Source organism: Dama dama, chromosome 2 (assembly GCF_033118175.1).
Source record: "Dama dama isolate Ldn47 chromosome 2, ASM3311817v1, whole genome shotgun sequence".
Taxonomy (NCBI): domain Eukaryota; kingdom Metazoa; phylum Chordata; class Mammalia; order Artiodactyla; family Cervidae; genus Dama; species Dama dama.
This window is the reverse complement of record NC_083682.1, coordinates 2,487,481-2,502,122: the sequence shown is the minus strand read 5'-3', so window position 1 is coordinate 2,502,122 and position 14,642 is coordinate 2,487,481. Positions and strand designations below refer to the sequence as shown.

At 51.6% G+C, this 14,642-nt stretch overlaps 1 protein-coding gene across 4 annotated transcripts in view; it reads left to right on the top strand.

Annotated features, from left to right (window-relative positions):
• Positions 1-14,642, top strand: part of CARS1 (cysteinyl-tRNA synthetase 1) — a 44,493-nt gene that overhangs the window by 14,939 nt on the left and 14,912 nt on the right. For all 4 annotated transcript variants that reach the window (XM_061161421.1, XM_061161429.1, XM_061161449.1 and 1 more), the window contains 3 exons: positions 9,102-9,242; positions 9,446-9,534; positions 10,134-10,255. In XM_061161421.1, coding sequence (XP_061017404.1) covers positions 9,102-9,242; positions 9,446-9,534; positions 10,134-10,255 — 352 coding nt within the window. The remainder of the gene's footprint in view (positions 1-9,101; positions 9,243-9,445; positions 9,535-10,133; positions 10,256-14,642) is intronic.

The following is a 14,642-nucleotide window of genomic DNA, read 5'->3' as shown; positions in this document are numbered from 1 at the left end:
TTCCAGTAACATCCTTCTTATTAAAATTGTTCACTATGCATAACATGCAGTTTACCACCTTAACCGTTTTTAAGCACGTTCATGTCGTTGCGTAAACACCATCCGCTGCTCATCTCCAGAAATGTTTTTCGTTTTCCTGAACTGACACGCTGTCTCCGGGAAACACTCACCCACCCCCCAGCCCCTGGCCCCACCGTCCTGCTTTCCACCCCCATGGATCCGGCTGCTCTCGGGGCCTCACAGACGTGGGATCATTCGGGATTCCTCCTTTAGTGGCTGGATTATTTCATGTAGCAAACTGTCTTCAAGGTTCATCCAGGTCGTAGCATATGTCGGAAGGTCCTTTCTCCTTGAGGCTGAGTACTATTCCATCTCGCGGGCTGGAGCCCGTTTGGCGTATCCCATCATTGATGAACGGTGTTTTCGCCTTTGTGGCTTGCTGCTGCGAACGCGGCGTGCACATCCCTGCTCTTTGTTCTTTGTGTGTATCCTCGGAAGCGGCTCATACGGAAACTCAGCCCAGTATTCTGAGGAGCCGCTGTGTTGGTTTGCAGTAATGAGTGTTACTTCCTGACTTTGCAGGACGTTTGGTCCCTGCCAAGAGGTCCTTGAAGTTTGGTTCCCCGATGGCTCAGCTAGTAAAGCATCCACCTGCAATGTGGAAGACCTGGGTTCAATCCCTGGGTTGGGAACGTCCCTTGGAGAAGGGAAAGGCTACCCACTCCAGTGTTCTGGCCTGGAGAATTCCTCCATGGGGTCACAGAGAGTCGGACACAACTGAGCGACTTTCACTTTGACTTTCCAAACGTCCATGGTCATGCTTGGTCCATGCCGAATGGTTCTGGGTACAGCCACACTGCAGAGCCTTCTGGTGTGGACCGGATGCCTTACGTGTGACTATGCCCTCCTCGCGTGTTCCCGGTGTCCTTACGTGTGACTATGCCCTCCTCGCGTGTTCCCGGCGTAGTTACGTGTGACTATCCCTCCTCCTCGCGTGTTCCCAGTGTCCTTACGTGTGACTATCCCTCCTCGAGTGTTCCCAGCATTGTTACGTGTGATTATGTCCTCCTCGCGTGTTCCCGGCGTCCTTACGTGTGACTATGCCCTCCTCGCGTGTTGCCGGCATCCTTACGTGTGACTGTCCCTCCTCCTCGCGTGTTCCCGGCGTCCTTACGTGTGACTCCCTCCTCCTCGCGTGTTCCCGGCATCCTTACGTGTGACTGTCCCTCCTCCTCGCATGTTCCCGGCGTCCTTACGTGTGACTGTGCCCCCTCCTCGCGTGTTCCCGGCGTCCTTACGTGTGACTCCCTCCTCCTCGCGTGTTCCCGGCGTCCTTACGTGTGACTGTGCCTCCTCCTCGCGTGTTCCCGGCATCCTTACGTGTGACTGTGCCCCGTCCTCGCGTGTTCCCGGCGTCCTTAAGTGTGACTGTGCCTCCTCCTCGCGTGTTCCCGGCGTCCTTACGTGTGACTGTGCCCCCTCCTCGCGTGTTCCCGGCGTCCTTACGTGTGACTCCCTCCTCCTCGCGTGTTCCCGGCGTCCTTACGTGTGACTGTGCCTCCTCCTCGCGTGTTCCCGGCATCCTTACGTGTGACTGTGCCCCGTCCTCGCGTGTTCCCGGCGTCCTTACGTGTGACTGTGCCTCCTCCTCGCGTGTTCCCAGCATCCTTACGTGTGACTGTGCCCCGTCCTCGCGTGTTCCCGGCGTCCTTAAGTGTGACTGTGCCTCCTCCTCGCGTGTTCCCGGCGTCCTTACGTGTGACTGTGCCCCGTCCTCGCGTGTTCCCGGTGTCCTTACGTGTGACTGTGCCTCCTCCTCGCGTGTTCCCGGCGTCCTGTTGGTTTGCCTGTGTGGCAGCCCGTTGGGTTGCCTGCTCAGATTGGTTCCTTTCACTTAGTGAAAGGCTCGTGCCTGCGTGTCAGATGTAAACTGTCAGGTGGCAACTCCCGAGGTGTGAAGTTGCATTTCTCTAGCCTCTCGTGGGACTGAGTATCCTTTCGTGTGTTCACTTCCTGGTTGTCCTTCTGCACAGGCACCTTCCACGCCATTTTCCCCTGGGCGGTTTGTCTTCTTACTGGTTTGTAAGCATCGTTCTGTTTCTTGGACGCTAGTTGTTTGTCATTTAAATGTGTTGCAAACACTTGCTCCTAATTTGTGGCTTCTCTTTTAATAACACAGAGTCTTAGTTTTAATGCAGTCAACATTATCAAGCTTCTTTTATCCTTAGCATCTTTGTCCTAAGAAATTCTTCTTACCCTGAAACATGACTATACTCTCCAGTATTTTCTTCTAAAGATTTTAAAGTTGTACAGTTCACGTTTAAGTCTTTGATCCCCCAGAATTTGTTTGGTTTTGAGGGTTTTTTTGTGTGTGTGTAACTGTACCAGGTCTTAGTCGCGGCATGTGAACTTTTTTAAACTGTTTATTTTATATTGGGGTGTAGCCAATTAACAATGTTGTGATAGTTTCAGGTGGACCGCAGAGGGACTCAGCCATACATATGCACGTATCCACTCTCGCCCCAATCCCCCTCCCTTCCAGGCTGCCACATAGCATTGAGCAGAGTTCCCTGTGTCCGCTTTAAATACAGCAGTGCGTACACGTCAATCCCAGACTCCCTAGCTTTCTCTTCCCTGCATTCCTTCCCCCGGTGACCATAAGTTCATTCTCTGTTAATCTGTTTCTGTTTTGTGAATAAGTTCATTTGTATCGTCTCTTTCTGCTTCCAGTGTAAGGGAGATTTCTGCTTCTCTGACTTCCTTCCCTCACTTTGACAATCCCCGGCTTCATCCGGCGGCATGCGAGCTCCTAGTTGCGGCATGTAAGATCCAGTTCCCTGACCAGGGATTGAACCTTGGCCGCCTGCACTGGGAGCGCAGAGGCTTAGCCACCGGACCACCAGGGGAGTCCCCAGAATTAGTTTCAGAAGTCGTGAGTATGGCTCCAGTCCTCCCCAAATGTGTCAAGCCCCGCTATCCTCAGGGCCCACAGGCCCCTCTGCTGTAGGTTGGGTCTCAGCCCTGTTCCTCTGGTTGGTCAGCCGCCCTGCATGAGTGTTGCGGTGTCTTGGCACTGATGCCTCACCCTGGTTTTGTTCTCCAGATGTGTTTTGAATGCTCCTCGGCTTGTCGAGTCCCACACAAGACACCTTGGACTTTAAATATTATATATTGAAGGATCATTTCAGAGATCCATCTCCAGCTGTGTCGAGCCTCTCTTTCTGTTTCACTAAGACTTTTTAAAAGAGTGTCTTGTCTTAGAGCAGTGTCAGGTTCCCGGTGAAATGGACAGGAAGGAGTAGAGGTTTCCTGTGCCCCTCGCCGCCCCAGCCCGCCCCCACGCACACGGGGCCTCGCCACGGTCGTCAGCCCCCGCAGAGCTGCTGCTCGTTACGGCTGGTGAAGCTCCACTGACACGTTGTCACCACCCAGGGCCCCCTGTTGACCCTGGGCTCTCTCTTGGTGTTGTACCTTGTGCGGGTCTGGACACGTGTGTGATGATGTGTCTCTGCCCTTATGTCCTCGCACAGAGTAGGCGCCCTGCCCTGAAAGTCCTCTCTACTCTGCCTATTCATCCCTCCTCACCCGCAAACCCTGGTAACCACTGAGCCTCTTACTGGCTCTAGAGTTTTGCCTTTTCTGAATATCACAGACTTGGAATATTGCAGCGTGTGCCCTGCTCAGATTGGTTCCTTTCACTTAGTGACACGAACTGAAGGTTCCTCCAGGTCTTACCGGGGCTTGAGAGCTAGTTTCTCTTTAGCACTCAAGGTTAGTCCCCGTCTGGATGGACCACAGTGTATCTGTCCATCCACCTGCTGAAATGCATCTTGGGTGCTTCCAAATCTTGGCAGTGACACATAATGCTTCTACAAACACCCATGTTATGTGTGGGCATAAATTTTCACCTCCTTTGGGTGAGCACCAAGGAGCTTAACTGCTGGACCACGTGGTGAGAGTCTGTGTAGTGTGTTAAGAAGCCAGCGAGCTCCGGAAGCGGCTGCACCCTCTCGCACCCCCAGCAGGGATGCTGCGAGTCCCGGTCGCCCCAGCCCCTCGCCGGTGCTGGTGTCGGCGGCGGTCAGCATTTGGCTGGTCTAGTAGTTGTGCAGAGGGCGCTTGTTTTCATTTGTGTTTATCTGACGACACACGATGTCGAACATCTTTGGGTATTTGTTTGCCGTCTTGAATCACGTTTGGTGGAGTGTCTGTTAGCATCTTGGAACCATTCTGCAGTCAGGCAGTTTTCTCATTATTGAATTTTGAGAGTTCTTTGTTTCTTTTGGATAACAGTCCTTTATCAGACATGTCTTTTGCAAATGTTTTCTCCCAGTCCATGGCTTGTCTTTTCATTCTCTTGACAGTGTCTTTCCCAGAGCAGAAAATTTTAATTGTAGAAGAATCCAGCCTATCAGTTCTTACTTTTCAAGAATCATGCATTGGTGGTGTTGGGAAGAAGTCATTGCCGAACCCAAGGCCATCTAGGTTTTTTCCCTGTGTTATCTTCTAGAAGTATTATAGTTTCCCATTTCACATTAAGGTCTGTGTTCCAGTTTGAGTCAGCTCTTCTGAAGTGTGTGATGGCTGGCTCTGGACTCTTGGTTTCCGTACGTGATGCCCAGCTGTTGAGCACAATTTGTCAGAGACTGTTTCTGCTCCCTTGCTTTTGCTCCTTTGTCAGGGAGCAGTTGACTGTATTCATAGGCGTCTGTTTCTGGACTCTGTTCTCTTCCATCACTCCACTTGTTGGCCCCACACTGTCTTTTTCTGGCTGCGTTGGGCCTGCAGGATCATTTGCTGTGGTGCCTGGATCTGCAGTTGTGGCACACGGGTTTACTTGCTCTGCAGCATGTGGGATCTAAGTTCCCTGACCAGGGATGGAGCCTGGGTCCCCTGAATTGCAGGGTGAGCTCTTACCCACTGGACTGCCGGGGACGTTCCAGCGCTGCCTGTCTTGATTGCCGTAGCGTGCCAGCGCGTCTTGAGGCGGGAGTGTCGGTCCTTTGGCCTTGTTCTCCTGCTGCAGCGTCGTGTGGGCTTCCTGGGTCTTTTGCCTCCTGTCGTTATAAACTTTAGATTCAGTTCGTCAGTACCCATGAGACGACTTGATAGGAATTTGATGAGGATTGAGCTGAATCTACAAATCGAGTTGGGAAGATCTGATACCTTGATAGCATTGAACAGTCCTACCCAGATGTGAACTCTCTCTCCATTTCTCTCTTCAGAGGTTTGTAGTTTTCCTCGTGTAGATCTTGTAAGTACTTTGTAAAACTCATCTGTAGGTATTTCATTTTGGAGGAGATAGTGTAAATGGTATTGGGGTTTTAATTTCAAATCCCAAATGTATGTCTTGGCCTATAGTTTTGTGCAAATGGTCCCTGACCCCAGACAATACGACTTTTAAAACTCTTTGGCTTTAAAATGGTGCAAAAGCAGTGAATATCCAGTAGAAACCGAGCTTTGAATGTTGATCTCCTCCTGGACTAGGGACGTGCAGTCTGCCGCCCTCCCGGGATGCTGGGCGTCAGCAGTGAGCCTCGGCTCCCAGCCAGCTACTCGATCACCAGGGTAAGCAGCTGATGCACCAGATTTCCCCAGTGGCTCAGTAGAGAATCTGCCTGCCAATGCCGGGGGCATGGGTTCAGTCCCTGATCTGGGAAGATCCCACATGCTGTGGGGTCACAACTGTTGAGCCTGTGCTCTGGAGCCTGGGAGCCGCAGTAGGAGAAGCCGCCGTAGTGAGAAGCGCACGCACTGCAACTGGAGAGTAGCCCCACTCGCCGCAACTAGAGAGAAGCCCGTGCAGCAGTGAGGGCCCAGCGCAGCCTTGAGTGAATGAGGAAATACACGGAGCAGCGGTCCGTTAAACAAACCTGACCCGCCTGCAGCCACCCGCGCCCACACGTGCTCTGTTTCTCACTTTCCGCATTCAGCACATGATGCGAGTTTATAAAGGAGGATTCGCTGTAAAGTCGGATGGTCAACTTAGTTATAAAGCAGGGTCGGTGTGAGGTGGTTTTTCCAACTGTAGGCTAACGTGTTCTAAGCACGTTTAAGGTACCCCTGGCCAAGTTAGGATGTTTGGTAGGTGAGCTGTGTTAAATACATTTTTCAACTTAATGGTATTTTCAGCTTAAGAAGGATTTATAATCCTGTCGTAAGTTGAAGAAGATCTGTGTCTATTTTCTTCCTTTTTCTTGCTTTATCGCATCAGCGGGGACTCCCAGTTCGACGCTGGAAGAGTGATGAGAGGGACATGCTTGCGCCGCACCTCATCTTAACGGGAAGGCTTCAAGTTCCCCACGCTTATGTCTGACACTAACTGTGGGCTTCCTGTAGCTCTTTTCTGCCAAGTTGAGGAAGTGCCCCTCTATTCCTAGTTGACTGAGAGTTTTTGTCATGAATGGATGTTAGACTTTGTCCAGTGCTTTTTCTGCATTGATATGATACGATACTGATAAGTGATCATATGATTTTTCTTTTTTAGTCTGTTGATGTGATCATTTACATTATTTGATTTTGTAAAGTTGAACCAGCCTTGCATACGTGTGATCAACTTGGTTGTGGTATATGATCCTTTTTATGCTTCTGTACATTCAGTTTGCTGATATTTTGTTAACAGTTTTTTAAATCTATGTTCATGAGAGATACTGACCAATGGTTTTCTTGTAGTGACTTTGGTTCAGGTATTAGGGTATGCTGTCCTCTTCTAGTTTCCTAAGGTGAAACCTGATTTCAGATATTTTTTCTCTTCTGATAAATGCATTCTGTGTTACAAATTTCCTCTGAACACTGCTTGTCGGGGTCCTTTAATGGACTGGAACCTGGTAGTCCGGAGTCGACGATGAGAGAGTGAAAGAAGGAAAGAGGCTAATATTCCCTGGGTTATGCAGCCGGCCTTCGCGCTCCAGAGAATCAGCCAGAAATAGAGAGAGAGAAAGACACGGGGACCCAAGCTCTGATGGAAGAAGGGTGCTTTACTGAATCCTGTAAGAGTGTATATACCGGTAGCTTCTTTAGATAAAGATCAAGAGACCAGACTTTACAAGTTTACCAAGGAAGCAAGGAGCAATAGCGGCCATAAGGCCAAGAGGCGATCCATATCAAAAGAGGGCCATAAATAGTTACTTTTCACCTTATGGATTCCTCAGCCCCTGGAGAGGCTTGCCTCTCCTCTTAATTCCTGAATGTTCAGGAATTAATAAGGAACCAGAGGATTCAGGACAGATCCAAAACAGCACACAGGAAGCCTCCTGTTGAATGATTCCTGACAGCTGCTTTTGCTGCATCCCATAAATGTTGATAAGTTGTGTTTTCATTCTCATTTAGTTTGAAGTATTTAAAATTTTTTCTTGAGATGCCTTCTTTCACCAGGGTCTTATTTAGAAATGTGTTATTTAACCTCCATGTGTTTGGGGGATATTCCAGTTATCTTTCTGTTGTAGGCCTCTCGTTTAATTTAACTGTGATCTGATCGCACACACCATAAGATTTCTGTTCCTCTTAAGTGTCTCTGGGTGTGTTTGATGGCGCGGCGTCTGCTCCACGTGACGGGAGGGGACGTGTCTTCCTGCTGTTGTTGATGAAGCAGTCTCTTTATAGCTGTCAGTTGCATCCAGTTGATTGATGGTGGTGTTGAGTTCAGCCGCTCCTTCTGAGTCTCTGCCTGCTGGATCTGCCCACTGATGTCTCCGTCTGCGACACCGGATTCACCTGTTCCTCTTGTCGTCCTGTCGGTGTCTGCCTTGCTGTGTTTGATGCTCTATCGTGAGGTGCGTGCATATCGAGGGTCGCTGTGTCTCTGGAGAATCGCCCCTCTATCATCATGTGACGCTCTTCTGTACCCTCCCTTTCGGATCCACCAGGAGCAGTTGACTCCTCATTTTGTGACACCCTTTCACTCGTCTTGGGGACGGGGTGGCGGCTTTCACACCTTGGGAGGCGGGGCTGGAACCCTAGTCCCTCTTTTACCAGCCGCTGCCCCATCTCTCTTACCCGCTTCCTTCTTTTCTCTTTCTCTGTTCCTTTTTGTCCCACCACTTAGGAGTTTAGCTCAGTTTCTGGTTTAAGCCTTTAAGGCCATAAATTTTCCTCCAAGTAAAGTTTTTGCTGCTTCCACCTATGTTGACATTATTCTTCTGCTTCTCAATAGGTTTTTACTTCCCCTTTGATTTGAGTTATGTAGGTGTTCGTTTGATTGAGACCTGCTTCCTCTGCTCTGTCTTGTTCTGTGTCAATCCTGCGGGCAGCGGTGGGCTTTCTGCCACTGCATGTGGGGCAGGCCCAGAACTCGCTTCCAGCTGCAGCCTGACAGCCCTGCCTCCCTGGAGCCCTGCCTCTTCTGCCTGCCCGCTGTAGGAACCAGCTGGGTCCTGGGACGTTTCCCAGTAGCTCTGCTCTGTCTGGGGGCTGCTCCGGGGCTGCCCCGCCCGCCTCTGCCCTCCAGGCTGCCTGCGCCCTTCGTCTCGCCTTGTCCTCTGCCTGCGTCCCCGTCAGTGGACCGCAGACCGCCTGCCTGTCCGCACACCCGTCGCCGCTCCAGCTAAGGAGCCGAAGCCCTGGATCTTCCGGGGCTTCTGGGCCGCTGGGGCTCGGGCGCAGCCCTAATGCTGTCTCATTGCATCTCAGATGGCTGTTTCTGGGTGTGATGTGAGGACTGCAGTGACAGGACGTGACTCGTTCCAATGCTGCACCATTGTGGTCGTGACGTGGGGCCTTCAGCTGATGGCATGTGCCCGGCGGGGCGGCCTGGGCACGGAGACCTGCCTCTGGACCACGGCTCCGTCCGCTGCTCTGAGCCTCCCCCAGAGCAGGCGTCCAGGCTGTGGGTGACCATACCGTGTGCCCTCCCGCCCTGCCCCAGGAAGCCCCGCCGCACCACTGGGCCTCTCCTGGCCCACCCTGAGCCCCCGGCACGCAGTCAGAGCTCCAGCCTCTGGACGGCCAGGCCATCCATGGGAGCTCTGGGTCTCCTCCCAGGTTGGGTGCTGGCCGTGCACAGCGTCTGTACGCGCGAGGCAGAGACGGACACGCGTACACCACACCCGCCATGAACCTTGGAACTTGCACGCGGGTGCACACATCCACTTCCTTTTCTTCAGGTGTTGCTGGAAGAAGCAAAGGATGTGCTTTCTGACTGGTTGGATTCCTTGCACGGCAGTGAGGTGACGGACAATTCTATTTTCTCCGAACTGCCCAAATTCTGGGAGGCAGAGTTCCACAAAGACATGGAGGCCCTGAACGTAAGTGCTGCCGACGGTCTTGACCTTGGTCTCTTGGGCCGGGGGCCCCATGACCAAAGGCCTCACGGGATCCAGACCATCTTCATTTTGTGTGCAAATTCAGTTTAAAAAGAGAGTGGGGGATGGGGGGTGGGGGAGGGGCAAGGGGCACCTGGGCCCCAGCGGTGCTGAGGCTTCTGGAGCCGGCCTCACCTCATCCCCAGGTCCTCCCTCCTGACGTCCTGACCCGGGTTAGTGAGTACGTGCCGGAGATTGTGGACTTTGTCCAGAAGATCGTGGACAACGGTTACGGGTGAGTGCGAGGCTCTGGGAAGATGTGCCCGGGGGCGCAGCTCTCCGCCCGCCCGGGAGAGGGGCAGGGAGGTGCGGGGACCTGCCCAGGGTGGTGGTGCCCCGGGCTCCCGTCTCAGAGCTGCACGGCACGTGAGCAGCGGACGGGTCACCGCGTGGCTGCAGCGGTCCTGTGAGGGCACGCGCCCCCCGTCCCTCCCTGGGTCCCCACCTCCTCTCTCAAGGACACCAGTCGTGCTGGGTCAGGGCCCAGCCTGAAGGCCTTGTTTTAACTTGAGCTTCTCTGTAAAGGCCCCTTTTCCGAATGCAGTCAGACTGCGAGGTGCTCGGGGTCAGGGCAGGCAGGCAGAGGCGTGGGCGGCCTGCAGGGCAGAGTCACCCGGGCAGGGGGCAGGGCACGGGCCAGGCCGCTGGGGAGTGAGCGGCCCCCGGCCCAGCCCCGCTCCTCACAGCCCTGTTTGGCCCACTGGGTGGCCGTGTTGAACAGCCTGCTGGCCTGCCCACTGCACAGGGCGCGGAGCAGAACCCGATGGCCTTTGGGTCCTCAGGCCGGCCCACCGGGCGGCTCGTCACGCCTTCCCCGACGGCTTTGTGTTCCAGCTATGCTTCAAACGGGTCCGTGTACTTCGACACAGTCAAGTTTGCCAACAGTGAGGGGCACAGCTATGGAAAGCTGGTGCCCGAGGCCGTCGGGGATCAGAAAGCCCTGCACGAGGGGGAAGGTAAGCGGACCGGCTGCGCCGTGGCCTCAGCCCGCATGGCTGTGGGCGCCTAGGTTCACGGGGACCCTGGCTTAAAAACTTGAGGGATTTTAGGAGCTTTCTACAGAGAACCCGAGTGTATTATTACCTAAGGAACAGAGCAGTGAGCAGCCACAGTGCCGTCCTGTGGGGCAGACAGGCCTCGGTGTCCAGGTTGGAGCTGACCGATCTTTTGACACCCAGAGTCCCCAAGGGTCGGGCTGGGCCGGGCTGGACTCCTGCCCGGCGGTGTGGAGAGGACACAGACGGTGACCTGCTGAGTGAGCACCCAGCACCTTCACGGGGCAGCAGGGAGCCTGGGAAGGGAAACCCCAGGGCACCCAGAGGGGCAGGAGACACGGGCTGCTCACTTACAGACCCCAGAGGGGCCCGGAGTGGACGCCGGGTGGGGGCAGGCCAGCCCCCGTCCCGGGACAGGAGTGAGCAGCCGTCGTCTGTAAGGTGGCTGCGGGGAAACCAAGGTGGGGGACTTGGGCCACAGTCAGAGCTGTCCCTGATCAGAGCCAGCTCCGATCTCGAAGCCTCGGCTCTGGGGGTGGACAAAAGCAAAAGTAATTTCTGAGTACCGGTGTTTAATCTGTGTAGAGTTTGGCTGTTTCATGTCATGGTATGCTTCAAGTACAGCTTCGTTCTAGATGTGTGAGACTTACTCAGGCCAGGGAATGCATTTAGTTCTACACCGCAGCCCGTCGTCCACCGTGATCACTCACACTGAACACGAGAGCCCTTGTGCAGAGGTTGGCAACAGGCGACACACTCAGAACGCCGGCAGCCGCTCGGAACGGCCGTGTCGTCGCCACCGCGAGAGTGACCCGCCTGTAAAGACAGGCCCCCCGCCCTCCTTAACCAGACGTGTTAAACAGAGACTCGAGGCTTCTCCTGGACCAGGCGGGGTCCTGTTTGTCTTTAATTCATAAGTGTTTTCTGTGCTCTCACCCTCTCACACCACCAGATGCACTTGTTGCTGCCCGCGGTTCTGGAAAGCTCTGGGGCCGTAAAAATGTTTTTCTTGCCCTTTTTTTTTTTTTTGACCATGGGTACAGTTTTCACATTTTATTGTCCTTACATTTAAATTTCACCATTAGCTACATGGCGCCTAAGTACTTACTGGACCCACGTCCAGACTTTTGAAACGTGATGCTGGATGGACACGTGGCTGTAAGGATGTGATGTGTGACACTTTGTAGAAGACAGTGAACAGTTAGGAGGTGTCGCGGGTGTCTGCTCCTGTCTGCTCTCACAGCCAGGCGGACGTGGGGGTCTCTGCGTTACAGCTGCAGGATGCGCCGTCCAAGACTGAACGGGGGTCCCTGGTCGCTGACTGAGTCTCCGCAGACTCGGGAGTCTTTGTCCCGGTTTGAGGGTGGCTTCGTTGTCAGGCTTCAGCTTCCTCGTGTACATTGTCACACATTTGGGTCCAGTGACTCCTCCTTAAGGGCTCTGTCGTAAAGAGATTCAGTTCCGTTCAGTCGCTCAGTCGCGTCTGACTCTTTGCGACCCCATGAACCGCAGCACGCCAGGCCTCCCTGTCCATCACCAACTCCCAGAGTCCACCCAAACCCATGTCCATTGAATCGGTGATGCCATGCAACCATCTCATCCTCTATCATCCCCTTCTCCTCCTGCCCTCAATCTTTGCCAGAATCAGGGTCTTTGCCAATGAGCCAGCTCTTCGCATCAGGTGGCCGAACGAAGTATTGGAGTCTCAGCTTCAGCATCAGTCCTTCCAATGAACACCCAGGACTGATCTCCTTTAGGATGGACAGGTTGGATCTCCTTCCCGTCCAAGGGACTCTCAAGAGTCTTCTCCAACACCACAGTTCAAAAGCATCCATTCTTCAGCACTCTGCTATCTTCATAGTCCAACTCTCACATCCATACATGACCACTGGAAAAACCATAGCCTTGACTAGACAGACCTCTGTGGACAAAGTAATGTTTCTGCTTTTTAATATGCTGTCTAGGTTGGTCATAACTTTCCTTCCAAGGAGTAAGTGTCTTTTAATTTCATGGCTGCAGTCATTGTCTACAATGATTTTGGAGCCCAGAAAATAAAGTCTTGTCACTGTTTCCCCATCTATTTTCCGTGAAGTGATGGGACCAGATGCCATGATCTTAGTTTTCTGAATGTTAAGCTTTAAGCCAACTTTTTCACTCGCCTCTTCCACTTTCATCAAGAGGCTCTTTAGTTCTTCTTCACTTTCTGCCATAAGGGTTATATCATCTGCATATCTGAGGTTATTGATATTTCTTCTTGATTCCAGCTTGTGCTTCTTGCAGCCTAGCGTTTCTCATAATGTACTCTGCATATAAGTTAAATAAGCAGGGTGACAATATACAGCCTTGACGTACTCCTTTTCCTATTTGGAACCAGTCTCGTGTGACCTGCATATAGATGTCTCAAGAGGCAGGTCAGGTGGTCTGGTATTCCCATCCCTTTCAGAATTTTCCACAGTTTATTGTGATCCACATAGTCAAAGGCTTTGGCATAGTCAATAACAGAAATAGATGTTTTTCTAGAACTCTCTTGCTTTTTCAGTGATCCAGCAGATGTTGGCAATTTGATCTCTTGTTCCTCTGCCTTTTTTAAAACCAGCGTGAACATCTGGAAGTTCACGCTTCACGTATTCCTGAAGCCTGGCTTGGAGAATTTTGAGCATTACTTTACTAGCGTGTGAGATGAGTGCAATTGTGCAGTAGTTTGAGCATTCTTTGGCATTGCCTTTCTTTGGGATTGGAATGAAAACTGACCTTTTCCAGCCCTGTGGCCACTGCTGAGTTTTCCAAATTTGCTGGCATATTGAGTGCAGCACTTTCACAGCATCATCTTTCAGGATTTGAAATAGTTCAACTGGAATTCCATCACCTCCACTAGCTTTGTTCGTAGTGATGCTTCCTAAGGCCCAGTTGACTTCACTTTCCAGGATGTCTGACTCTAGGTGGGTGATCATGCCACTGTGATTATCTGGGTCGTGAAGATCTTTATTGTATAGTTCTTCTGTGTATTCTTGCCACCTCTTCTTAATATCTTCCTGCTTCTTTTGGGTCCATACCATTTCTGTCCTTTATTGTGCTCATCTTTGCATGAAATGTTCCCTTGGTATCTCTAATATTCTTGAAGACATCTCTAGTCTTGCCCATTCTATTGTTTTTCTCGATTTCTTTGCACTGATCACTGAGAAAGGCTTTCTTATCTCTCCTTGCTGTTCTTTGGAACTCTGCATTCAAATGGTATATCTTTCCTTTTCTCCTTTGCTTTTCACTTCTCTTCTTTTCACAAGTATTTGGAAGGCCTCCCCAGACAGCCATTTTGCTTTTTTGCATTTCTTTTTCTTGGGGATGGTCTTGATCCCTGTTTCCTGTACAGTGTCACAAATCTCTGTCCATAGTTCCTCGGGCACTCTGTCAGATCTGGTCCCTTAAATCTATTGGTCACTTCTACTGAATAATCGTAAGGGATTTGATTTAGGTCATACATGAATCGTCTAGGGGTTTTCCCTACTTTCTTCAATTTAAGTCTGAATTTGGCAATAAGGAGTTCATGATCTGAGCCACAGTCAGCTCCCGGTCTTGTTTTTGCTAACTGTATAGAGCTTCTCCATCTTTGGCTGCAAAAAATATAATCAATCTGATTTCGGTGTCGACCATCTAGTGATGTCCATGTGTAGAGTCCTCTCTTGTGTTGTTGGAAGAGGGTGTTTGCTGTGACTGGTGCGTTCTCTTGGCAGAACTCTCTTAGCCTTTGCCCTGCTTCATTCCGTACTCCAAGGCCAGATTTGCCTGTTACTCCAGGTGTTTCTTGACTTCCTACTTTTGCATTCCAGTCCCCTATAAAGAAAAGGACATCTTTTTTTGGTGTTAGTTCTAGAAGGTCTTGTAGGTCTTCATAGAACCGTTCAACGTCAGCTTCTTCTGCATAAGTTGTTGGGGCATAGTCTTGGATTACCGTGATATTGAATGGTTTGCCTTGGAAACGAACAGCGATCTCTCTGTCATTTTTGAGATTGCATCCAAGTACTGCATTTCAGACTCTTTTGTTGACCATGATGGCTACTCCATTTCTTCTAAGGGATTCCTGCCCACAGTAGTAGATACAATGGTCATCTGAGTTAAATTCACCCACTCCAGTCCATCTTAGTTCGCTGATTGCTAGAATGTCGACATTCACTCTTGGCATCTCCTGTTTGACCACTTCCAATTTGCCCTGATTCATGGGCCTAACATTCCAGGTTCCTGTGCATTATCGCTCTTTACAGCATCGGACCTTGCTTCTTCAGTGGCCACGTTTGCAGCCTGGATGTGAGCACACATGTCACTCCTGTTCTGGAGTTTTCAACCAGGGGTCTGG